Raw genomic sequence first — 25,992 nt, 5'->3', positions numbered from 1 at the left:
TGGGAACTTCACTCTCAGAAATTGACAGAATTACTAGACAGAAAATTAACAAGGATATAGAAGACTGGAACACCACCATCAATTAACAGGATCTAACTGGCATTCACAGAACACTTCACCCAACAGCAGAATACACAGTCTTTTCGAGCACTCATGGAGCATTCTCTAAGAATGATCATATCCTGCGATATAAACCTTAAAATTCTAAGAATTGAAATCACACAGAGCATGTTCTATGACCATAATACAATCAAACTAAAAATCAGTAACAGAAAGACAACAGGAACATCTCAAACTCTTGGAAATTAAATTAAGGCTAGGAGTAGAAAGGGAAAGAAATACTATGTGCGTGGGTAAAATTGCAGTATTTCCAGAATCTCTCGCCTGGTTTTAGTGTATCTCCATACAATGGGTGTCCCAGGGGGTGGACAGGAGTAGTCCATCTCCATATGAACAGGTAATTACAAGGGCAAGTGAGGGCCTATCTGGACCGGAGAGGTTGGGTGGGGGCTGCTTCTTTGGCAGCCAGGTCGCCAGAGACACAGGAGAGCGGAAGTGGACTGCTTGTAAGAAATAAGTGGGTTTCATAAACTTTATTTGTCCCTTTGACTGATTTCAGTTTCAAAGGTATTTTGCCCTGGGATTTTTTCCCCCTGGAGTTACAAATGTTACAAGTTTTAATAAAAAAGAGAATAACACTGACATCCATTCTTTCTTTTGCTTGAGGTAGTTACTGTGATTCTTAGCTATTTACTTTTAAAACAGTTTTTTGTTTTCCACAGAACAGTACTTTGGACCTAGTTTAAAAAGACCAATAGCATTACAAATAGTAACAAAACAGATGTTAACCTGCCCTACCCATTTCCACCTTCATTTTCCATCTCTCCCAACCCCCAAAAGCAACTCAACACTTTTCAGTTCCTTTCAGCATTTCTTAATAACACGTTTATATTTAATTTTTTTTATTTTTCTCTTTAACAAATTATCCACAGCTTCTTACAGTGGAAGATGAGGGCATAATTCTCTAAGCATGAACACACATTTTTAAGGGCCATGCAAGTATAGCTGTTATAACAGGGAAAGGAGGTATGTTTTCTGATGATTCCTTCCAACTGGCAAGAGTCTATCCATCAATGATCAAATTAGATAATTAATCCCTCCAAGGCCTCTTCCTTAAATCTTTTATTCTGACACCCATTAGGAGATCTTACCTAGGTATCTGCAAGCTGGTCTTTCAAGTGTTCACTAGAGCGAAGAATAATGCATTTCAGGAGTTCTGAAGAAATTGACAGATTTCAATGCTTTTTGGTTTCTCTTATTGAACTCATAAGTAAATAACTGCCCTATCGATTCTCATATGTCGGTGTGGCTATACTTAAGGCTACACATTTACTCTCTGCTAAGAGCAAACACTGAGTTTGGGAAGGAGAAATTCAGTGATCCAGCAACAAACACATTCTCTCTACTTTCCATGTATTTCACACTGAGGGTTTTATCATCTTCATCTCATGAAATAAGTATTACCATCCCAGTTTTACAGCTGATGACACTAAAGCTCAGAGAGGAGAGGTAACGTGAGCTAGGGCATAGAGCTGGGAAATGATGAGCTGGTTCCCACTACTAGCCCAAAATCTATGCCGTTTCCACTACACGGCGTGCTCTTGTTCTAGGCAGGCTGGGAAAACACCCCTCAGCAAAATGTCCTAATTTTCAGGAACTTCTAAAACAACCAGAGATAAAAGAGGGAGTCTTTTTATGAGCCTCAGAGCAATAGAAAGTTTCCTTTTAGGGCATGTTAGGGATGGCATAGGAACATAGAAGACTGAGAACCACCCTGTAAATGGCTCTATCTAGTGAAGGAAGTGAGAAAGGCTTAGAGCACCAGAGAGGAAGTGGCCAAGGAGACCGGGCTTACTGACATGTCTCTTCTGGACCAGTCCCCATCTCCAAGGACTCCCTCCATTTGTCCCTCTCCACACTACTCTCTAAAGCCAGGGAAACCCAGTTGTTTGAATTCTCTCTCCTGATGTCACCCAAGGCCATGTTGGCCCTCTGGCTGCCCGCTGCCAGCCCCTACCAGGGTGAAGCTCTTGGGGGAGGCTGCCCAGCGCTTGACCGTGGTGAGCGGCCACTCCTGCAGCACTTCCTTGGTCTTCTCATCCACGCGCATCACTGAGTCCTTGGTGATCCCCAGCAGGCGAGGCACCAGTTTGTTCTTGCCTTTCATCTTTTCCTGAAACAGGAGATACCGAGAGTTGGTGTTTTTCCTCTGAATATACCTGATTTTGCCAAGTAACCAGTGATGTTGCAATGTTTTACCTGGGGTCACCCTACAGACACAACTGTGAAACAGGCAGGGCTACTGGGAAACCAGGGTTTTGAGACAAGGTGAATGACTCAATAAATTAAAGGAATGGAAACTAAAACAGAAACTTCAGAAGACTGCAAGGATATACAAAGGTATGCTTCCTGCAAAGACGTGCAGGTTGCCCCTGAAACAGAAATTGCTGACAGAAAGAAGGGATAGAATTGGGAAGACATCCAGAGAAATAGAAGCCCAGGTAAATTTTCTAGTAGCCAACTCAGTGAGTGACAAAAGAGGGTTAATGTGGAATTTTAATATGGCACTTTAGCTATTTAACTAAAAGTTGGCCAAAGAAAAGTTTTCTCATTACAAAGAGACACAGATCTTTTAAAAATATCTGAGATATATTTTCCATTAGGATTCTTTGTTTTGGTATTTTGCATGTGTATCTACTACTGACTATTTTAAAACTCTTTTTAAAAAATTTTGTTATAAGTTTTGACAATTTTTTAAAGAAATAGTAATCATCCTTTGAAAATAATGGATCCCTACCCCACACTCATGTGAAAAAAAATTCAAGAGATTAATAATTTAGGAAGAACATATAGGTGGGTATTTTTGTGACTCTTGGGTGGCAAGTGAGTTTTTAGCACAAACATCAAAATAAGAAAGCAATACAAGAAAACATTAATAACTTTAACTACAAAATATTTAGACTTTGATACATCTAAGAGAGAAGTTGGAGAAAAAGAAACCTCACCAGAAACAAGATTAAAAGCAACCAACTGGAGAATAAATATTTATAACAATTACTACAGTAGAAGAGCTTATATACTGTATATGTGAATGGTTACCATGAATCAGCAAAAATAACTGGCAAAGAGCATGAACAGAAAATGTGTTTAAAATAATAAACCAAACAATAAGCAGTTAAATGTTCACTTACATAAAATGGCAGGTTAAAAAAAAATTAATACTCAAGAATTAAAGCAGTTGTGAAGGGGGGCCCACTATTAATAGGAGTTTAAAATGGCAAAGTCTTTATGAAGAAAGTGTATCAATATTGATTCTAAGCTACAATAATGTTCCTTCTTTTGACACAGCTTGTTTTTAGAAGCTTATTCAAAAAAGAAGTTATACATGTGTGTAAAGATTATGATGCAAGAAGGCCCAACTAGAGTTTATCACAGCAAAAAACTAGAAATGATCCAAAATTCCAACAACTGGAGATTTCATGAATATGGTATATTCAAATGAACTATTAAAGATCCTGTAATAGGAAAACAGATTGATGGCAATATATTTCACATAAAATAAAAATGTAACAGTTTATAGGGCATACTACATGAAATAAAATTTCAAAAATACCTTTTCATAAAAATTTAAAATTTAAAAAATAGCTCACCTCAAGTGATTATATTCTTATGCTTTTTGTTAGTCGCTAAATTTCACTTAATACATTTATTTCTATTTTTGTCAGGAAAAAAATTTTCAAATAATATTTGCTAAAACCTAGCAATGCCTATTCTCAGATATACAAATCAACACACAGTATGTATACATAGCTGTGTATAGAAGGGGGCAGGCGTTTGAAACAGGGCAGAAGATTGCTGAACACCTGCTAAATTTTTTCCATTCATTTTCAGAGAATCCCTCACATCAACATTTTCAATTAACATCATCACCATTATCATCATCTCCATTTTGCAAGTGAAGGGACCAGTAACTCACCCAAGGCCAGCAGTAGTGAGTGGTAAAGTCATGATTTGAACACAAATTTGAGCTCAAACACATCTCTGACTTCAAAAGCAGACTATCACTATCAGTGTACTGTCTTCTGGTGGCAGCAATTAGAGAGAAGACAGAAATCCCCATCCCGGCCTCCAGGGGGCAGTTCATAAACCATCAGAGTGAAGGTCACAGCACACCTCCAACTTCCTCCCAGGAGGAGGTGATAAGGGCATCAGGAATCCGGGTGTGTGTGTGACAAGAGAATATCGCACTGTAAGGACCTCCCAGTCCTTTAAAAATAAAAACAAACACTGCACAGAGACTTTTTTTGTAAAAAGAGGCCAGCTCCACAAAGAGAGACATCAGTACAGGGTGGATGATGCCAGTTAGCCTAATTTGGCTTCAGGAGTCACACAGAGATTTAGGTGGTGAGGCTCGAGGCAGCTAGTTTAGCCAACAGGGTTGGCACCAGCCCCGCTGCTGGGACCAGAAGTAACATATGGTTTGCAGCTGCAACCTTCATCCTTCCCATCTGCACCTCCCCAGTGAGGGGTTTTGGGGAGAGGGAACACAGAATTGTGACAGATTGCCCGGATTCTTGTTGAGATCACTCTGGCCTTGGTGAGAAGTCTCAGTGAACAAGCAAACAACATACAGAGGGCACTCCATCAGACCATAACTTGGGAGAAGGGGACATAAGCAACTCAGAGAATGCGGAATGCATTTCTGAATGCAGCACAGAACACCACTGGGGATAAAATTATTTCAGCACCTACCCATAAAATACAGAGCAGTCAGAGAAAATTAATCTGGTCAAAGGCTCAAGCTCAGTGCTGGCAAAGTAGGGTCTTCCCCCTAAAGACCCTCAGTGGCAGAGCCCGTGTGCTAGGAGAGGGTCCTAGTGTAATAAGGTGATAAGCCTCCTCTTCCTCCATCTCAGTCCACCCCACATCTCTCCTTTCCAATCTTCAACTACAGAGACCAGTGTTCTTTACCTCCAGAAGAAAGTGGGCTTGGCAGGCTCCAGTGAAGGCTGGTCTCTCATGCATAGACACACAGAGACTATAGCTGTGATTTTGCCAGTTACATATATATTTCTCGAGGTAGTCCTCATTAGGTTGGTTTTGTTTTGACGATGTTTCCAGCTTGCAAATCTTAGAGGTGGGAAAATGTGTGCATTCTACCAAGGAGAGGCAGGACACATTAATAAGCCTGACTCCCCTCCTTTCAAGCCTATCTCAACCATTACTGTGGGTTCAGCCATGGAGGCTAGCTGTGATCAAGCCTGCTTTTCTTCAGGCTCCCAGGTGTAGAGATCAGCTGACTTGTACATCACCTGCATTGGATTCAGAATTGGGTTGAAGGATGCATATGAGCTAATTTTTTGGCATGCTTTGGCTCTAGGCCCCCGACTTCAATGTGGCCTTAGCCCATGGTCCAGCCAGGCTCACCAGAGTGGTCACTGGCTTGGTGCCAAAGCGCTTGGCTTGTGTGCTTTGCTGTGTCATCAGTACACATAACTTCTTTTAGGGGCATGGCGAAAAGGGATGACTGCTCAAAAGCAAAATGGTTAAAGACCCTCTTTATTAGCCATTTCTCTCTCTAAAAAAGACTGGCAGTCCTTTTAGACTTAACTCATGATTCTGAGATGCTCCAAATGCACTCTGAGTGCTTTTATAGTTCAGGGGAGATAAAGGTCAGCTCAAGACTCTGATTGTGGCTGCAGGGAAAGTTAAAGGAAAATTTATAAATGAGATTTACCGAAGAATTTTCTCGAATGAAACAAGATCCTTTGCAGGTCGTGGGAAATGCCCTACTATTGCTTATGGGGTTTTGATTAGCAACATCAAGATAAAATGCAAAGGAAGTCAATGAAAGAGGAAGCCTACTGACATCTACAGCTCCCATTGAGACCTTGTATGCAACAGTCCCCTTTTCTATATTATATGAACTTCATAAAAATTCAGCTTTATAGGTGAGCAAACTGAAGCTGAGATGGAAAGTAATGTAACATATCTAAGGTCAAATTAAGTGGCAAAGCTGGATTCCAGACTCAGGTCTTTCTTTTCAAAGCATGTATTCTTAGCCACTGAGAGCACTGCCACATGAAGTTGTTCCCTGTAGACTCACTATATAGCTTACAGTCATTCTCTATATTGGGTTCATACCTACACTAATGCTAAATCCAGCTTTTTGCCTTTTTAAAAAAATGACCCAAGGGCTAAGAGTGAATTTTCCATTTTTAAATGGTTTAAAAAAAAATCAAAAGAATCTTCATGAAATGTAAAAATTAAGTATGATACAGAATCAGTACACAGAAACCTGTTTGTTGTATTTCTACATACTCATAATGAACTAGCAGAAACCAAAGAAAACTTGTTGTATTTCTACATACTCATAATGAACTAGCAGAAACCAAAGAAAACAATCCCATTTACAATTGCATCAAAATGAATAAAATACCTAGGAATAAATTTAACCAAGGGAGTGAATGATCTGTACTCTGAAAACTGTAAGACATTGATGAAAGAAGTGGAAGATGACACAAATATATGGAAAGCAAAGCCTGAGATACTGGCTATCTGGTCCTTTACTGAATAAGTCTGCCCACACTTGGTTTACATCATGAATGCAAAAAGCCAATTGAAAGTTGGAAGACTCAGGGGCCAGGGATTAGGGGAGATGCAGGAGGGTTAATGGGGCTAGGGTAACCTAAAATTTATCAAGTATCTTTACATTCCAGGCACTGTATTTGTTTATATACATTAGCTTACCTAATCTTCACTAGAGCTCCATAAGGAAATATCACTCCCACTTTTCAGATGAAAAAACTGAAGTTTAGAGAGGATATGAATGCCTTTCAAAGTCTTATGAGTTTCTGCTATTTCTCACATAAGTGTCTATTACCATCCTGGATTCTAGGCCAATCTTGACTCCAATGCCAAGCACTTCCTATTGTAACAACAAAGTATAATCTCTGAATATTAGGACAAAGTGTGCACAGATGTAGAATATGATAGAAGCACCTACAAACTTTTCAAAATAGTTCTCCCAGAAGACCTATGTGTGACTAATCTCAAGGCCATTTGGAATTATTGGACTCAATAGCAATATTTAAATGTTTCATAAACTATAATTTCATTGAGTTATTTAATTAAATTTCTAATAGCCTACAGAAACAGTGAATGAGATGTTAGAATCACTCACTTTTAACTTACTTCCTAAATTATGCCAATGAACTTCCTTCAGGACTTAATGGTTTGTTCAGGTTGGAGGAGGGGGGTCTAGAAAAATCTGTTATTTATGCCTTTTAAAAACTTATCTTACCCATATAATTTGTGTGTGTGTGTACTATTTCGCTTATGATCTCTTTTTATCATTTATTCTAAGTGGTTATATCTATTTATACACATATAGATTATTTCATGCTGTTGAAATGTCTTGTAAATTTACCTGATTAACTGAAATTAAACATAAGTCAAAATTAAAATGAGTCTCTATATTGTTATAACATGTACAGGGATATGATGAAAATCACAAAATATGTTGATAAAAGAAATTAAAAAGGATTTAATACCACGTTCATGGATTGAAAAACTCACCATAGTAAAGTTACCAATTCTCCCCAAATGGATCTATAAATTTCATGCATTTCCTATTAAAATTCCAGCAAGTTTATGTAGCACAGATAAGCTTATTCTAAAGTACATATACAGAAAGGAAAAGGACCTAAAATGGCTAAAACAATTTTGAAAAAGAAGAAAAATGTGAAGAGAATCACTCAACTTGATGTTAAGCCTTGTTATATAGCTAAAGTGATCAAGATAGGGTGATATCAGTGGAGGGACAGACACACAGATCGATAGAACAGAATAGAGAACCCTGAAATAGATCCATATGAATGTGTTCAAATGAATTTTGATAATGATGCAAAAGCAATCCAATGGCAAAAAAGACAGTCTTTCCAACAAACAATGCTGTGACACCTGGATATCCATAGGCCAAAAATGAACCTTGACCTAAACCACACATCTTATACAAAATTAACTCAAAACAGATCATAGACCTAAATGTAAAATGTAAAATTGTAAAACATTAAGAAAAAAATATAGGAGAAAAATCTCTGGAGCCTAGAGCTAGATGAGTTCTCAGGAATAACAGCTAAAGCAAGGTCCAGAAAAAGAAAAAATGATAAAATGCCCATCCATCAAAATTAAAAATGTTTGCTCTGTGCAAGACCTTTTAAAAAAGATGAAGAACTAAGCTATAGACTAGGAGAAAATATTTGCAAATCACATTAACAAAGGACTTGGACCGAGGAATATATAAAGAACTCTCAAAACTCAATAGTAAAAAAAAAAGGGGGGGGGGAGAAAGAAAAGTCTAATCAGAAAATTGGCAAAAAACATGAACGTTTTATTGAAGAGAATATACAGATGGCAAACAAACACATGAAAAGATATATAAAATCATTAGCCATTAGGAAAATGCAAATTAAAGCCACAATAGGATCTCATTAAACACCCATCAGACAGGCTAAAATTAAAAAAAAAAAAATAAATGGTACCATGACCAAATGATGGAGAGGATGGAAAGAAACTGGATTACCTGTTGGTTGCTCATAAGAGTGTAATATGGTACAGTCATTCTAGAAAACAGTTTGGCAGTTTGTTATGGTGCTACACATGTTCTTGCCGTATGGTCCAGCAATTGCATTCTTGGGCAGTTATCCCACAGGAATAAACATATTCACAGAAAAACCTGTACACAAATGTTCATAGCAGCTTTACATAATAGCCAAAAACTGGAAACAATCCAAATGTCCTTCAGGTAAGAACAGCTAAACAAACTGTGGTACATCCATACCACAGAATACTATTCAGCAATAAGAAGGGATGGACTGTTGATACACATTACAACTTGCATGGATCTCAAGGAAATATTATATGAAAAAAACTAATTTCAAAAGCTTATATATTGCATGATTCCATTTATATAGCATCCTTGAAATAACAAAATTATTGAGGTGGACAGCAGATGAGTGGTTGCCAGGGGTTATGGACTGGGGAAAGGGAGTATGGGTGAGGAGGAGCAGAAGGGACGAAGTGTGTAAGGCTATAAAAGGGTAGCACAAGGGATCCTTGGGTGATGAAATAGAGTTCTGTATCTTGACTATGGTGGTGGTTACATGGATCCACATTTGTAATGTAACTGCAGAGACCTAAACACACACACAAAATGAGTACATATAGAACATGAAATCTGAGAAAGTTCTGTGATATTATAGTTACTTTGGGGGGGGTGAAGGTACAGGAAGCCTCTATTTTTTTAAAACACTTTTATAGAGATATAATTCACATACCATACAACTCATTAATTTAAAATATACAATTCAACAGATTTTGGTATATTTACAGGTATGTGTAATAATCACCACAATCAATTTCAAAACACTTTTATCACCACAAAAAGAAATCCTGTACCCTTAACTATCATCTCCTCATTCCCCACCACCCCACCCAACTCATAAGCACCCATTTACCTACTTTCTTTCTATAGATTTGCCTACTCTGGACACTTCATATCAATGGAATTATACAATGTGTAGTCTTTTGTGACTGGCTTCTTTCACTTAGCATATTTGCAAAGTTCATCCATGTGTAGCATATAGCAGTATACTTCTCCTTTTTATGGCCAAATAATGTTGCACTGTATGGATATACCACAATTTTGATCATCCAGTCATTAGTTGATTGACATTTGGGTTGTTTCCACCTTTTGGTTAAGTGTTGCTATGCACATCCACACACAAGTTTTTCTGAGGACATATGCTTTGAATTTTCTTGGACATATATATCCAGGAATAGAATTGCTGGGTCACAGACCATGTTTTTTTTTCTAATTGAGGAACATAAAATAAAATGCACAAGTCTTAGTATACAGCTTGATGAATTGACATGTGTATGCACTCCTGCAACCATCACCCTGATCAAGACACCAGACTTTCTATTTTTTTTCCCCCCTTCATCTGTTTTACCAATCCCCCAACTTCCTACTCCTATGGTAACCACTAGTTTACTCTCTGGTGCTTATGAGTCTATTTCAGTTTTGTTTGTTCATTTGTTTTCTGGTTCCACATATAAGTGAAATCATACAGTATTCATTTTCTCTGACCTATTTCACTTAGCATAAGATCGTCCAGGTGCACTGATGTTGCAAATGGCAAGATTCCATTCCTTTTTATTGCTGAATAATATTCCATTGTGAATATGTACCACATCTTTTTAACCATTCATGTATTGATGGACATTTTGGTTGTTTCCATATTTTGGCTATTATAAATAATGCTGTGATAAACATAGTAGTTCACTTATCTTTGTGGATTCATGATTTTGTTTTCTTCAGGTAAATTTCCAGAAGTGGAAGTACTGGATCATATGGTATTTCTTAGTTTTTTGAGAAACCTGCATACTGCATTGCATAGTGGCTGCACCAATTTATAATTGCATTGCAGTGTACAAGGGTTCCCTTTTTCTAATTCTTTGAGGAATGGCCAGACTGTTTTCCAAAGGGAAATGTAACATTTACATTCTCACTAGCAGCGTATAATGGCTCCAGTTTCTCTACACCCAGTCTTACACTTGTTATTATCTCACTTTTTTATTTTTATCTATTATTTTTACCAGTTCCTGTGAATCTATGATTTCCAAAAGTGATTCTATGTATCTTCTTAAAAGTTAAAACAATCAAAGCAAAAAGTAGTAATGATTTTGTTCCTTCCTCTCCTAAAATTATGCTTTAAAATTTTTTTCTTTAATGTTTTATTGCATTTTCCAGAACTTTCAAAACAGTATTAAAGGTTAACTTGTTCTGATCCCAATTTTTATAGATTTATCTGTAGCATTTTACTTCTCTGCTAAGCACAAATACTTGCAGGTTTTGGAGGACTCTATCATTTTAAGAAAGTATTCTTATATTCCAACATTTTAAAGCAATTTTTAAAAGGAATAAATAGGTAAATTTTATCAACACCTTAGTGGCTTTATATAAAATGATCATGATGCCATCTTTGTTTTTTCTGTTTTATGGAGATATAACTGACATATAACATTGTATAAGTTAAGGTGTATAAAGTGATGATTTGATACATGTGTACATTGAGAAATGATCACCACAGTACAGTTAACATATCTTTCACCCACAATTAGTATTTTTTTTGTTATGAAGAGAACATTCAAAAGCTATCCTCCTAGCAACTTTCAAGTATATTATACACTGCTGTTAACTACAGTCACCATGCTGTACATTATATCCCCAAACTTATTCATCTTATGACTGAAAGCTTGTACTCTTTAAACAACATCTCATTTACCCCATCCAAGCCCCTGGTAACCACCCAATCTACTCTGTTTCTATGAGTTTGGCTTTTTAAAATTCCACTTGTAAGATCACACATTTGTCTTTCTCTGATTTATTTCACTTAGCATGGTGCCCTCCCTTAAGGTTCATCCATATTGTCACAAATGGCAGGAATTCCTTCTTTTTTATGGCCAAATAATATTCTATTGTATATATCTATTAGTTTTCTGTACCCATCTGTCCACTGGACACAGATTATTTCTATATGCTGGCTATTATAAATAATGCTACATTGAACATGGAGTACAGGTATCTCTTTTAAGATCATGACTTCATTTTCTTCGAATACATATATCCACAAGTGGGACATATGAGAGTTCTCTTTGGAACTTTTTGAAGAAACTCCACACTACTTCCATAATGGCTGTACCAATTTATATTTCTATCAACAGTGCACAGGGTTCCCTTTTCTCTACATCCTCACCAGCATCTGTTATCTCCTTTTTTATAATAGCCATTTTAACATCTATGAGGTGACATATCATTGTGGTTTGAGCATCTTTTCATGTATCTGTTGGTCATTTGAATACCCTCTTTGGAAAATGTCTACTCACATCCTTTCCCCATTTTTAAAATTAGATTATTTGTTTTTTCTTTGCTATTGGACTGTAAGCATTGCTTATATATTTTGTATATTAACCCCTTACCAATTGCTTGCAAATGCTTTCTCCCTTTCTGAAGGTTGCCTTTTCCTTTTGTTGATTGTTTCTTCTGATGTGTACAAGCTTTTGTTTGATGCATTCCCACTTGTTTATTTTTGCTTTTGTAGCTTGTCCTTTTGTCATATGCAAAAAATCATTGCAAACACCCATGTCAAGGAGTTTACTGCCTAGGTTTTCTTCTAGGAGTTTTATGGTTTTAGATATTATGTTTAAGTCCTCAATCCATTTGGAGGTAATTTTTTTGAGTGGTGTAAGATGGCATCTAGTTTCATAGTTTTGCATGTGAAAGCCCAGTTTCCCCAACATCATTTATTGAAGAGACTATCCTTTCTCCACGGAGTATTAATGGTTCCTTTGTCAATATTTGTTGACCATCTATGTGTGGGTTTATTTTAGGCTCTTGATTCTGCTCCTGTGTCTGTTTTTATTCCAGTACCATACTGTTTTGATTATTATAAGCTTTATAATATAATTTGAAATGAGGAAATGTGATCCAGCTTGGTTATGTCTCAAGACTGCTTTGGCTATTTGGTGTCTTTTTTGGTTCTGTAAGAATTTTAGGATTGTTCTATTTCTGTGAAAAATGCCATTGGAATCTTGATAAGTATTGTACTTAATCTTTGGGTAGTATGGACATCTTAATAATAGTTAACTCTTCCAATCCATGAACATGGGAATCTTTTCATTTATTTGTTTCTTCTTCAATTTCTTACATCAGTGTCTTAAAGCTTTCAGTGTATAGATCTTTCACTCCCTTGGTTAAGATATTTCTAAGTATTTTATTCTTTTGATGCTATTATAAATGGAATTTTTTCCGTATTTCTTTTCCAGATAGTTCATTGAATATGATCCCATCTTATTTGACCCACTGATCTGATTTACTAGGTTCATTAATTCATAATATTGAATTATTCCTGAATTCTCACTTGTGCCACTTGTTGTAATAGGGCAAACTGTGGTCAAGTAGACTATTAAAATAATTTTTAATAAACTGACAAAAAACAAAACTAAGGAAAACCACAATTTGAATAACTATGTATGTTACAGTCATTCGTGTTGCCTTCTTGACCCTGGCCTTTTCTCTGAGAGATGTAATTTTTTTAAAATTGAAAAAGAAGGAAGGAAAGAAGGGAGGGAGGGAGGAACTTTCCAGTACTTTCCTATTTTGCCTTAAATACTTTGTAAAAAGTTTTCATTCAAGCAAATCTATGACCTTGCAATAACCAGGAGATGTGCTCCCCCTCTAATTACCCTACTAAATAACCATAGTCGGATTTTTCTCAGGCCATAAATTATCTTTGAAGAACAAATTTCTTTTGCTTGGGAACTTGCTGTTCAATTTCTCTTCCTAATTATATGTAGTTTTTTGTGTGCTATGTATTTCCTAAATTTACTGACTTACATGAACATCACCGGAACTGACTCTGTGTGAAGTCTGATGGTATTAACAGCAAAAAACTAGAATACAAGAGATGAGTTTCATGCATGAAGGAACAGAAAAACAAGAAAACATGAAAACTGATGTCCATATCACTGGACATGAGGAAAATTTATTTAGTCTTTGTCCTTATGTGGTGTTGGAACTCATCCGTCACCTGTTGCCTTTCAGGATAGTAAATGAAAAGCAGCTTTTTCTTGTGAAACAAGAAGGTCGCACCTTCTACTCACAGCAGGAGGGTGGCTAGGGGAGCTAGGATCTTGCAAACAGGCCAGTGCATTTCAAATAGGGTTACTCTGACTAAGGCAGCCTATCCCAGAGGTCAGGAACAAGGGCTTTGAAGTCAGAGACCTGAATTCAAGTCCTACCACCTTCAGTTACTAGCTTTGTGGCCACAGCTAAGTCATTTGTTCTTTTGGGGCCTCTTTTCTCATTTATAAGAAGATTATAGTAGTAGTTCTGCCACTGGGTTGATGGTAGATTTGAATAAGCTATACCTGGCATATAATCACTTAGTAAATACCACTGTTAATATTAATATTGGGAAATGGAATCATTATAACTTAAAAGGCATCAGCACCATTCAAAAATTCACTGATAGTTTAATACTCATACTGAATAGGAATGATTCAACTTCTAAATCATTTTTCTTAAAAATGTGATTCAACTATGTTTTCATCATTTGCAAGGGCCCTGCATTTTCTGGTATAAAACTGAAAGCTGTTTGGTTGAAAGTAACTCATCAGTATGAAGCATATGCCTTTCTTCAATATGGCATCTTTATTTCTGCCTCTGCCCAAATGAAGCAGCTCCTTCCAATGAGGAGTAGAGTCAAGAGAAGCATCTTTTTCCCCAAGCATCCTAGAGGACAGTGTAACCTCTTTCTTTTTCAGTTATTTTTAGCTGTGGGGAAAAAATCCCCTGAAACCACCTTGTCTCTGGCCTACTGACTTCAGTCCCTGGAAGCATCTGAAAAGCAGCTGGTAACACTCCCCCCTCTGCAACTCAAGAATCCTCACCATGTGATGGAGGCTTTCTCCAGGGCCAAAGGCAAGAGGCAGAAGGCCCAGAACCACAGCAGAACAAGCTGAAGGTGATGAAATCTTTTAGTTGAATGACTACAGTTGAGTATGTGAGGTCAGGATGCAGGAAGGGGGAAGGAAGGTAACTGGAGACCTTATCAGTCAACTTAAGAACATACCCATCAAGGGCTTCCCTCAACCTGCTCACAGGTTGAATTTCAAAGACCTGCTCTTTCCTTCTAGTAGGAAGGCAAACAATTTCTATGAAAAAAGATCTGAAGGCCAAAGAAAATCCTGACCATCTAAAAGTATACAAATTAAGTACCATATTTACCACATGAATTCTATTTGGTCTGCCGTGGTCAACAAGCTTTACTTAGTCTAGGGCACTCTTGAGAATCTTATGGGAAATTCTCAGGAAAAAGTATAAATAAGTAAAAGGAAACATATTCCTCCAGTGACTTTAAAGCAGCGACAGTGTACTTAGCCAAGACATAGCTGCCTGGGGGCCTTTGAGCAGAGAGGCTCCCTCACCAGCCTCACAGTCCATAGGTTTCTTGTATGTCTCACAGCTAAACTCATCACCAGGGGCCAGATGCCGCATCTGCCAATGACAGGGGTCTAGGGACCAACTAAGCTTAATAGCAAACACTTCAACAGAAGAGACGGCAGAGGCCAATGCCCTCTCCACCCTGCCCAACTCACCTTCACCAGGAAAAAGGACACACCATATGTCCGGAGCGACCGGGCAAGTTTCACATACTTGACCTTGGCTTCTATTTCACTCATCTCTCCACAGTTCTTATGCTCCTACAAAAGTGAGAGTAGCAAGGACCCGTTATTGCAACTCTGCCAGCAGCTGTAACTTGATAGAGGTAGTTACAACACACAGTGTGCATATAGGGGCTATGAAAGATCAGTAAGTGACCTTTGTGTTGGAGACCCCTCCACGACGTGTTCCCTCTGACCAAGAGTCAGAGCACACTGGAAGCTCTAATGCTTCATAACTAGGATCTGAGCCCAAATTCCCTAAAGATTTCACAACTATATGCAAGAAATCATGCATGTGCAGCATGACAGGAACAGAGCCAGTAACTGTAACCCAACTTTCAAAGGACTCCATGTCCCAAAAGGTTCACGATTAACTTCGATTCAACACTTTTAAGAAAAATATTTTTCCCCAGGAGAGGTATCATTCTGACATTCATCCAAAACATGTAGTTCTCCAAAGAGCAGGATATGTAAATGCCTATACATCATAGTGCTTGGGAACAACACTGAATAAAATACATTATACACATGAAAATGTATGTTTCAACTTGTATTTACATTTCAACACCAAAGACTTTGTTATTTTGGATTTACTAGAATGATTATTTCATGGCAAGGTTAATGATAGAGTTTTTCTTAGGGGTTGTCTAAAATAGACAATTCTGACTTTAAGAATAAACCTGGATTTTAAAAAGACACCAAAATTACCAAATTCTAATCTATAAAAGAAAAAATCTCATGACAAAGAAGCTATTTGTAACTTCTTCCTCAGTGCATTTTAATAGCAAGTCACCTTGTTTCAATGCTACCAAGGCAGTGCCTTTGAATATGCACATTTTTCTAGAAGGGCTAAGTAACCTTTAGCAAGAAGGTACAGATTAAGATAACAAATCCACCCAAAGTAGAACTGTCAGCTTCTTTATTCGAGTCACTAATCATTTACTATATAAGCAGCGTACATGCACCGGGTATGAAAATCATGTGTGGAGGCCCCTCTCTACTAATACACCAGAGGGTGAGGAGAATAGTGAAGTTCTGTACATTGCCAATACCTGAAATATTCTCTTTTCAGCTCCTCTCTGCTTGATGTATTCTTTGGGCAGGAATTCCTTTAGACTGAGAGAGAGAATAAAAAGAAGTAACGCATTTATCGTTCTATGATGAGAAGGAGAGAAAAGGGACCTTTGATAAAAATTCATAGTTAAATCGCTAACTCTCCTGGTGTTTTAAGGTATAATTAATAACAGACTATCCCATCCGACAGTGCTCTTCAATCAGGCACAAATATAAAACCAGTCCAATCAAAAGGGTCAAGCTACCGTTGTTGAAGTATAAAGAATTTCCAGGATATATTATAAAACGAGAAGGCAGAGGACACAGGAGTATTATAGTACGCTACCATTTGTGATAAACAGAGAAAAATCTTTTTCATCTGCTATTGTTAATATGTATTTTTTAAAACAGTACAAGGATAAATCTAGTACAAATAAAAATGACTCTTTAGTGCCAGAAGGGAAAAATAGGGAGAAAGGAATAAAGATGGAAACTAAGCCTCTATGAATGAATAGTCCTTGTATTACAGTTTTCACTTTAGAGCCCCATGAAATCACAAAGGGGAAAAACACAACCCTTAAAAGTTTACAGGAAACTGAAACAAATGAACAATAGTATATCAAGCTGACAGCATAATTATAGGGAGAAAAATGATTTCAAGGAACTTTGAAAAACAGTCTTTTGACTATATATCCCTTGTAATACATATAAAAGAAAACGAACCATAGATTAGTAATTCAATATTAGTATTATTTTAAAACACCCTCCCTCCCCTTTCTATATATTCACAGAAATACACTCAATAAAATTAGACTATTACATTATGTTTAAGTAGGATGTCATATATAACAAGGATAAAGAAAATGAGTAATTATGGTTTTAGAAACCAAGATTGTTAGCATAAAATACATAAAAACAAAATAAAAAAAGATTCAATAAAGACCCTGCAATCTTGCATTTGAATTGGAAATTCATGGAAGACTGATTCATTTGATTCATTTTTCTTTTTCTTAAAAACACTTTCTAAGGAAGCTAAGGACAAGGACAACCTGATAGCAATAAGCACCCCCAGTACTTGGGACAGGTGGCCCATCTTCAAATACCATTTCCCACAAAAAGGAATCAGGGTTCCTTGGAGAAATGACTGATTCTAGTTCTGGGGCAGGTTCCTGAGGCTTCTTAGACCTGAGATCAAAGGAGCTATCAAAATGACACTGGACTGACATCAAGGGATAACCAGTGGCCAAAATGGGACGACTTTTAACACTAAGCTTATACAGAAGAGAGAACAACAAACAAAAAAACATGCCACGTAGCTTCCATTATTATAATTCATGGCCATTCATGACTCACCTACTCCCTCACCCATATCCCCCTTCCCTGGACTACTTTCAAAGCAAACCCTATATATCATGTAATTAATTTTATGTCATGGGGCCATTTGAGCAACAGAAAGAATGATGACCACAATGGGTAAGAGCACAGATGTAAAATTCCATAAATATCCTTTAAAATAATCATTGATCACCTTAGGAGATAGCTAGGGCACCAACTCATACTAAAAACTGATAAAGGGAAACAAACAAGCTAATAAATGCAGAAGGAATAACAGAAGTCCAAAATCACCATTTACAGCTCTTAATGAAAATAAGCATGAGTGGCTAAAATCAGGAAGTGACAAGTTAATGGGGAACTTTTTAAGAGATGGATCAGTCTTATCAAACCCAATGATCAATTTTCACATTAATAGAAGTGCTATATGCCTCCCGACTGATGCAACAAGAAGGATACAGCATCACCAAGGAAGTGGTTTTGGCAACAAATAATAAGTAATATGTAATTGAATCGGAATTTAACTAAGACTCTAGATCTAAATATTTGTTTACAAAAAGAAAGATAGAAAAATGTGTCAAGTGACACCACCAGGATACAACCAGTCAAATCCCAATGTGGGAAACTCTATAGACATAATTCAGGTTTCTCACAAATATATGGCTTGATGGTGGAGTTGGGAAAGAGGACACAGCAACAGGCTAACAGATTTTTTTAAGAAACATACTTACTACAAAGCTATAGTAACAAAGAAGTTGTGGTATGAACATAATAGACATGCAGATCAATGGAATAGAATTGCGAGTCCAGAAATTAACTTTATAGTCAACTGATTTTCAACAACAATGCCAAGACACTTCAATGGGGAAAGAACAGGCTTTTCAACAAATGGTGCCGAGACAACTAATATCCATGTGCAGAACAATGAAATTGGAACCCCTACCTCACAACAAGACAAAAAGTACACTCAAAATGGATCACACACCTAAATGTAAGTGCTGAAAGTATAAAACTCTTAGAATAAAAAAGGAGGAGCAAATCTTTAAGACCTTGGGTTAGGCAAAGATTTATGATACAACACCGAAAATGTACATGCAGCAAAAGAAGAAAATAAACTGGGCTATAAAAAAATAAAAAAAAGTTGAACTGTAAATGATACTATCAAGAAAATGAAGTGCAACCCACAGGAGAAAATATTTGCAAATTATGTATCTGATCAGGGACTTGTATCCAGAACATATTAGAACTCTTACAACTTAACAATAAAAAGACAATCCAATTAAAAAATGGGCAGAATACCTGAAGAGACATTTCTTTGAAGAAGATGTTTGGATGGTCAAAAGCACGTGAAAATATGCTTAATACCATTAGTCATTAGGGAAATGCAAAGAAAAACCACAATATGATACCACTGTACACCCACCAGCATGGCTACAATAAGGAAGATGGAAAATAACAAGTATTGATGAGGGTATGGAGAAATGGGAACCCTCAAACATTGCTGGCAGGAACATAAAATGGTGCAGCTGCTGTGAAAAATAACTTGGAGTTCCTTAAAACATTAAACAGCTATTCTCCTAGCATATATCGGGAAAAATGAAAATATTTATCCACACAAACATCAGTACATGAAGGTTCATAGTAGTATTTATAGTAGCCAAAAGGTGGAAACAACTCAATGTATTTCAACTGATGGATGAACAAAATGTGGTTTATCCATATAATGGAATGTTATTCAACAATAAAAAAGAATTAAATATGGTACATGCTACAACTTGGAAACACTGTGCTAAGCGATAGACACCCCTCACAACAGATGATCATTTATATGATTCCATTTATATGAAAAGTGCAGAGTAGGCAAATCTGTACAGACAAGATTAGTGGTTGCAAAAACTGGGATGGGAATGGGGAACTTGGGAGTGACTGCTAATGGGCAAGGCTTATTTTGGGAGGATCAAAAATGTTCTAAAATTAGATTGTGGTAATGGTTGCACAATCTTGCAAATACACTAAAAAAACACTGAATTGAACACTTTAAATTGGTGAATTGTATGGTATGTGAACTATACCTCAATAAGGCTGTTCTTAAAAATATGTATATATAATTTGTAGACCTCATTATAAAATGCCACTTTTGAGACAATGGGGGCAGATTAAACATAGTCTGGGTATTAGAGGATGTTAAAGAATTATTGCAAGTTTTTTGGAGTGCTAGGATGGATCTGTAGTTATGTGGGTTTAAAAATTTAATTTTAATTTTTCAGGAAAATATGCTGAGGTACTGATAGATGAAACGATACACTGTCTGGGATTTGTTTTAAAATATTCCAGCAAAAAAGCAGGGATGGGATGGAGCAGGGCCATGTTGTAGCTACATTAAAACTTGAATAATGATGCCTGGTTAATCTGCAAACTACTTCAATGGATAAAAGTTGTAAAGTACCTTTTCTGAATTTCAGGAATCTAGGTCTGAGAATCAGCAGGACATGCTGGCTTTATCAGAGACCCCAAGTTAGTAAGCAGGCAAGATCTAAGAAATATCTAAGCTGCAGCCCCTTAGATGTTATCACTGTCATTAAGCAACTTCATGGACAAAAATGTATGATTTAGAAAGAACTGAAATGCACCAACGTCACAGAAGAGAAAGCTGAGTCACAGAGAGGTACAGTGACTTAGCTGAGGTCACAGGACTTGTCAGTACTGGAAGCCTCTGACCTCCCAGACCAAGAGTGGATCCCCCTGAACACACAGGCATTTCAGGCTTTCCCCGTGGGCACACTTAAAACAACAGCAAAAAAGCATTATGACTGGGCCACTGCTCTGGGCCTCTGGAAAGTAGCTGCCATGCCTTCAGCAAAGAGACCTAGGTGAAGCTACCAGAACACCAGTGCCAACCCCCTAGAACAGTGACTGTCACTAGAAGACACCAGATGGCAGTGTCCAGTGACCAGGCACGGGTAGAATATGTTGGGCATTTATGGCATTTGTGGCAAGAAAGTTCTATGTGGCAACAGGTTGCCCTTGATTCACATTCTGGGAACTAACACCCCCCGGCACCCCTGCCATTCTTCAGTAGGTACTGTAAACAACTTGCAGAAGCTTGCACTAGAGGTGTTCCCCTTAATGTTGCAAGAGTCAATCTGGGGGGAGTTGACTGTAAGGTGTTTTAAAATACGAAGTGAGTGTGTGTGTGCTGTGTGGTGTGTATTTTTCCCCAGGAAATCGGCGAAGTGCACGGTGTCGGCGTGAAGCTGGAAGGAGCTGGCAGCCTGTCATCCCTGCCTGCCAGCCGGCTGTGCAGCAGTTCCAGCTCAGTTGTTGTTTTGATTACCTAACTCAAGTCTGGAAGGCTCCTAAGCATCTGGGATATGCACACAAGTGAAATCTGTCAGTATTCTTTGAGAAAATGGGTCAGACTGTCAAGCCTGATTGAAATTTTTCTCCTAATTATACAAGCTCTGGCCAAGCAATGTCCCTGCCACTGCCTCCTTAAATATCCCACCTTAGAATGCCAGCAGTCTGCAAAGCAAGCATTTAAACCCGACTTCTCCAAACCTTACTGCCAGTGTTAGAAGTACCACCTTTTCTAAGGGCAATAACAGATCCTCCACATCACTTAGATGGCAGGCGAGTCAAAGCTCTTTTTGCATTCCAAGATGCATGGGACCCTGAAAGTTTGGAGCTGACAGTCTCTTCTCTCATGAGCCCCACTCCTGCTCTGGCCAAGTCAGCTGTATTTGTTCTCCAATTTTGCTGCTGGCTAGTCAGCACATGATTATGTAATAAACCAACATATCCCATAAACCACTAAAATAGTACAAAAAGGGAGCTACTGAATGCTTCCTTAAGTATTTACAAAAAGTTACTAAATTAGATAGAGGTGAGAAGAGTAAAAAATCCTGAGAAGAAAAATCATAAAATCTAAAAGTAGTCTGTCTTCAGATTTTTTCACTATTGTCTTTAAATTCTCTCCCAAACGACATGGTTCATACAAAAAAAGACCATCTAGAACCCCAAGCCAGGGACCCACACAAAGAAACAACTTTGGTCCTATGTTGAACGATTTGCAAATGAATGTGTAAGTTGAAAATTTAAATACAGGGTTTCAGAGAGGTAGACATCATAGATTATGTACTTTCAATGACTTTCTACATTATTCAACCAACAGTCCAAACCCTGTTGATAGAGGATCTCCACATATATTTCAGTTGCTTTACATGCATAGACTAATTAAATTCTAACAAAAGCTCTTGGAAGAAATATCCCATTTTATATATGGAACATGAGGCTCAGTGACATTAAAGAAGTTGCTCCCAGTCACAACTAAACCTCTGTGGACTCCAGAGACCTGTGCTTAGCCACTCAATACCCGGAGCTAGGTTACCTTTTAGTCAAAAGACAACAAACAGGTGATCGGTCTTTCAGAACCTTCAGAAAGAGAGAGGAATAAAATAACAGAAACACCCAAACAGTTAATGGTAATAGTGACCACAGCAGTGGCAATCAACTTTTTAGAAATGCCCAGAAGCCACTGAGTAAGGGGAGGGGAATCTAGTACACCTATTTAGGGGAACAGGGTATAGATTCAAATCCAGGTGCCCACAAACACCTCATTTTCTTAAAGAAAACTTAAGCTGCTTTTCCAATTCCAGAAAAAGGTGTTCTATGGTCTGGCAATAAATATCCAAGTACCTGGGAGGCAACTGGGACTGGGGGAAGGTTACCTGGTTGTCACCTGTCCCTGAGCTGCCACCAAGCCGTTGTGTGACCACCAGCACATCACCACCTCTCTGAGCTGGTTTCATCATCTCAGAAGAAGTTAGGATTCCTACCCAGGAGTGTTGCTGCTCATATGAATTAAAAACAGTGGATATCCTCTCATTCTTGAGGAGTGAGGGCATCAGTACGAACACACAAACAAAACAGTGACGTGCCTACCCAGCACAGGGTGGACGAATGCAGGGAGGGAAGGTAGAGATATGCAGCAGGGACTGTGTCCCCCACAGGGCCCAGAACACCCTGAGTCCACCTTTATGTTACATCAGCAAATGACTAACAATAACAGCTCAAATTTGGCCCCATGTGAGGCTCTAAACGTGTGGTCCCAGGACCCACAGCATCGGTATAGGTGGGAATGTATTAGGAGGGCCGATTTTTAGGCTTCAGCCCAACCTGCTGAATGAGAGGCTCTGGAGGTGAGGTACAGCAGTGCGTGTTCCAATAAGCCCTCTAGATGATTCTGATGTACACTAAAGTTGGAGGACCCCTGGCACAAAGGGATAAAGGCTCACATGATAGAATCAGATACACTTGGATTTGAATTCAGCCTCAAAGAGGAACATGTTTGTGTGACTCAAAGTACTGGTTAAGTCCTGGGTAAATGAGGTGCCAACAAAGGTGGCAGGAAGCACCGTCCGAGCTGGGAAATGATGAGGGTGGAAACAGAGGGTGAAGCCGGTATATGGGAGGAGCATGGGAAATGGCTTGAGGACCTATCTCAGCCACCTAGCAGTTTTCTTGGACCAATCCTGCTGTCCTTCAGTGTAAAGATGGGAACTGGCCCTGAGGCTCACAGGCAGCTCAGGGCTGGATCAGTTCAGAGGTTCCTGGTTTGAAAGTTCTGGAGGCTGACTGTAGTTAGGAAGGTAGGCATGGACCTCAGGAGACTGCTGCTAGGAGGTAGCAGTGAAGGTATCACTCAATGGTCATTACCTCCCATGATTGAGAGGACAGCCTCGAGGCCGTCCGGAGCACAGGACGGAGGCAAACAATAAAGAAACCATTGGGTGGGTAGTGGTGAGAACAGGCAGTAAGACAGAGCTGGTGAAAAACAGAAGCTGAAATGCCTGCCTGCTTCACTGTTAATTTGAAAACAGAATCGACAGCCAAATTATTCTGACAAAAGCACACAGAAGACCAACTCCAAAGGAGGAATGTGTGTTTGAACAGGTGCCAAAAGAAAAACTGACTTAAGACCTCCTACTGTGTCAAAAGCATTGCTTCCTGACAGTAGAAATATCTTGAGTTTGTGGGTAAAAATTTCCAAGTCCATTCTAAAATATCCCTCAACAGAGGATCACACCCTGGATTGTTCTCAGTAAAATACTCCCAAAGAACACACAGAAAGGATGAGGGGCCTGCAGTGATCAAGGATGAGCCGGGGCTCCTCAGCCTGCTACCTGCCTGCCTGCCTGGCCACCCCCACCCATTGCTTCCTGTGGCAGAGGCATGGGGTCTTTTTGACCTCCGACACCTATTAATTTTGCCTTTGCCACATATAATAAATCCAACCTCAGTCAATACAAACTTTTATCACCTTACCTGCAGATTTTTGCAAATGTCTTGTTAAAAAAGAAAGTTAATTTGAAATACACAGAAAAGTATATACCTCATAATTTATATATCTCTCACCAAGGATAAATATATAACAACATGTTGTCATATTTGCTTTATGATTGCTACCTCTCTCTTTTAAAGAAATAGAGGTTATAGAACTAGTCGAATTCTCATACCATTTTGCTTTCTCTCACTAATGGTAGTCACTTCCTTGAAGTTAATTTTCATGCATATTTTATTATGTTCCTACATCTTCTTGTATCTATAAACAATACATTCTGTTTCTCTTGGCATGCATTTTTAAATTCAACAGATTCGTATTCTGAAATGTCTTGTTTCCTCTCTAAAGCACTTTGGTGTTTTCATACATTTAAATTTGTGCCCATCTGATAAACACAAAATGCTGTATCCTTATTGATTTTGCATTCTGGATTACTTACGAGGCTGATTATTTTTCCGTGTCTTTATAAGTCAGTTGAATTTCTTCTTCTCTAAAGTGCTTATTGGCATCCTGGGTGATCTTTTCCTTGGAAGATTTTTTTTTCTCCTTTTTAATTTTTTCCGGATGGTAATTTGTTCTTGGTAGTATGCATTGCAAATGTGCAAGTTTCTACTTCCAGTTTGGAGCTTCACTCCTAATTTGGTAATGTCTGTTGCCTAATATTTTAATTTTCACAAAGGTAGGTTTACCAACCTTTAGCACTCTTATCACCCTACATAGAGTGCTTTAATTACTACAGTTCGGTAAGAAATTGAGACAGTTGTGTGAGTCCTCCATGGATCTTCAGGTCACCTTGGTTGTTCTTGAGTCTTGACTAATACATTGAATGTCAACAGTTTTAAGATACCCAAATGACTTTTAAGATTAGTTTTCCTCATTACTTACTAAGTAGGATTTTTATGCATATTCCAGAACTGAACTGAACTTTAAGTTTGGATAGTTGCTTTTATGACATTAAAAGTCTTTGTATCTATTAACACAGCAAATCACTCCATTTATTGAGATCTTCTTTTATACTCTTTATGAGCATCGTATTATTTGGTTAGATCTCAGAGATTTTTGCGAGTTCCATTCATAGGTAAATTGATTTTTGTTACCATTATTTTGTTATGAAAAATCTTAAACACACAGAATATTGAAAGAATCATACAGTGAATACTCTACACCCATTACCTAGAGCTGTCTTCAATTTTATCACATGTACTTAAGGTCTAAAGTTTGTGAGTACACTGAATCTTCTTGGGACAATAAGGTCCATAGAAGGCTTTGACTATGATCACTTTTTAAAGTCCTCCACCATATTTTTAAGGGCCTTGAAGTTAGTCATTATTGTAAGAGTTTTTGTTGTTGCTGTTTTAAAAGCGAATTCTTCTTTAGATTTTCCTTCTGTTTTGCCAAATTCTTTGATCAAACTTGCTTCTTGCACCATACTCTGGCCACCTTTTTAGAAATAACTCATAGTAGTCCCCATATAGTCTGCACTTCAACTTTTCAAATCCTAAATAGACTATTCTGCATTCAAAACATAGTTAAAGATTAGACCTTGTTGAAATCAGAGCCACGTTTTGGCTTGCCATAATAACAATTTCATATGTTTATTTGCCAAATAGACTACAGTCTCAAAAGCAGCAAATAATTAGTATATAATAGCTCCTTTATTTTTCCTTATATTTGGCACAAGAGAATACACATTAACACATCCTCAATGAATTAAATAACACTAGCATGCTTTCTGCAAGCATTTTCAGAATATAGAAAGGGCAAAAATATACATATGATCATTGGATTGTATTGTCTATACTTCATGATCTATTAAAATGTCCCTTTCTTGGACTCCTGTCATGTAGAGAAAGCATATCAGACCAGATATGGGAGGATTGGCTTGGCTTTCTGGTTTCTAGCTCTCCTTGGTCCTGTGC

At 37.9% G+C, this 25,992-nt stretch overlaps 1 protein-coding gene across 1 annotated transcript in view; it reads right to left on the bottom strand.

Moving 5' to 3' along the window:
• Positions 1-25,992, bottom strand: part of TLN2 (talin 2) — a 453,275-nt gene that overhangs the window by 160,648 nt on the left and 266,635 nt on the right. Inside the window, exons 9-11 of the mRNA XM_036903054.2 lie at positions 16,401-16,464; positions 15,283-15,387; positions 2,078-2,233 (exon numbers count right to left, since the gene is read on the bottom strand). Of these exons, the coding sequence (XP_036758949.2) occupies positions 2,078-2,233; positions 15,283-15,387; positions 16,401-16,464 (325 nt within the window). The remainder of the gene's footprint in view (positions 1-2,077; positions 2,234-15,282; positions 15,388-16,400; positions 16,465-25,992) is intronic.

This window comes from Manis pentadactyla, chromosome 11 (assembly GCF_030020395.1).
Source record: "Manis pentadactyla isolate mManPen7 chromosome 11, mManPen7.hap1, whole genome shotgun sequence".
Taxonomy (NCBI): Eukaryota; Metazoa; Chordata; class Mammalia; order Pholidota; family Manidae; genus Manis; species Manis pentadactyla.
The sequence above is the reverse complement of the archived record's forward strand: the minus strand, read 5'-3'. Positions and strand labels throughout refer to the sequence as shown.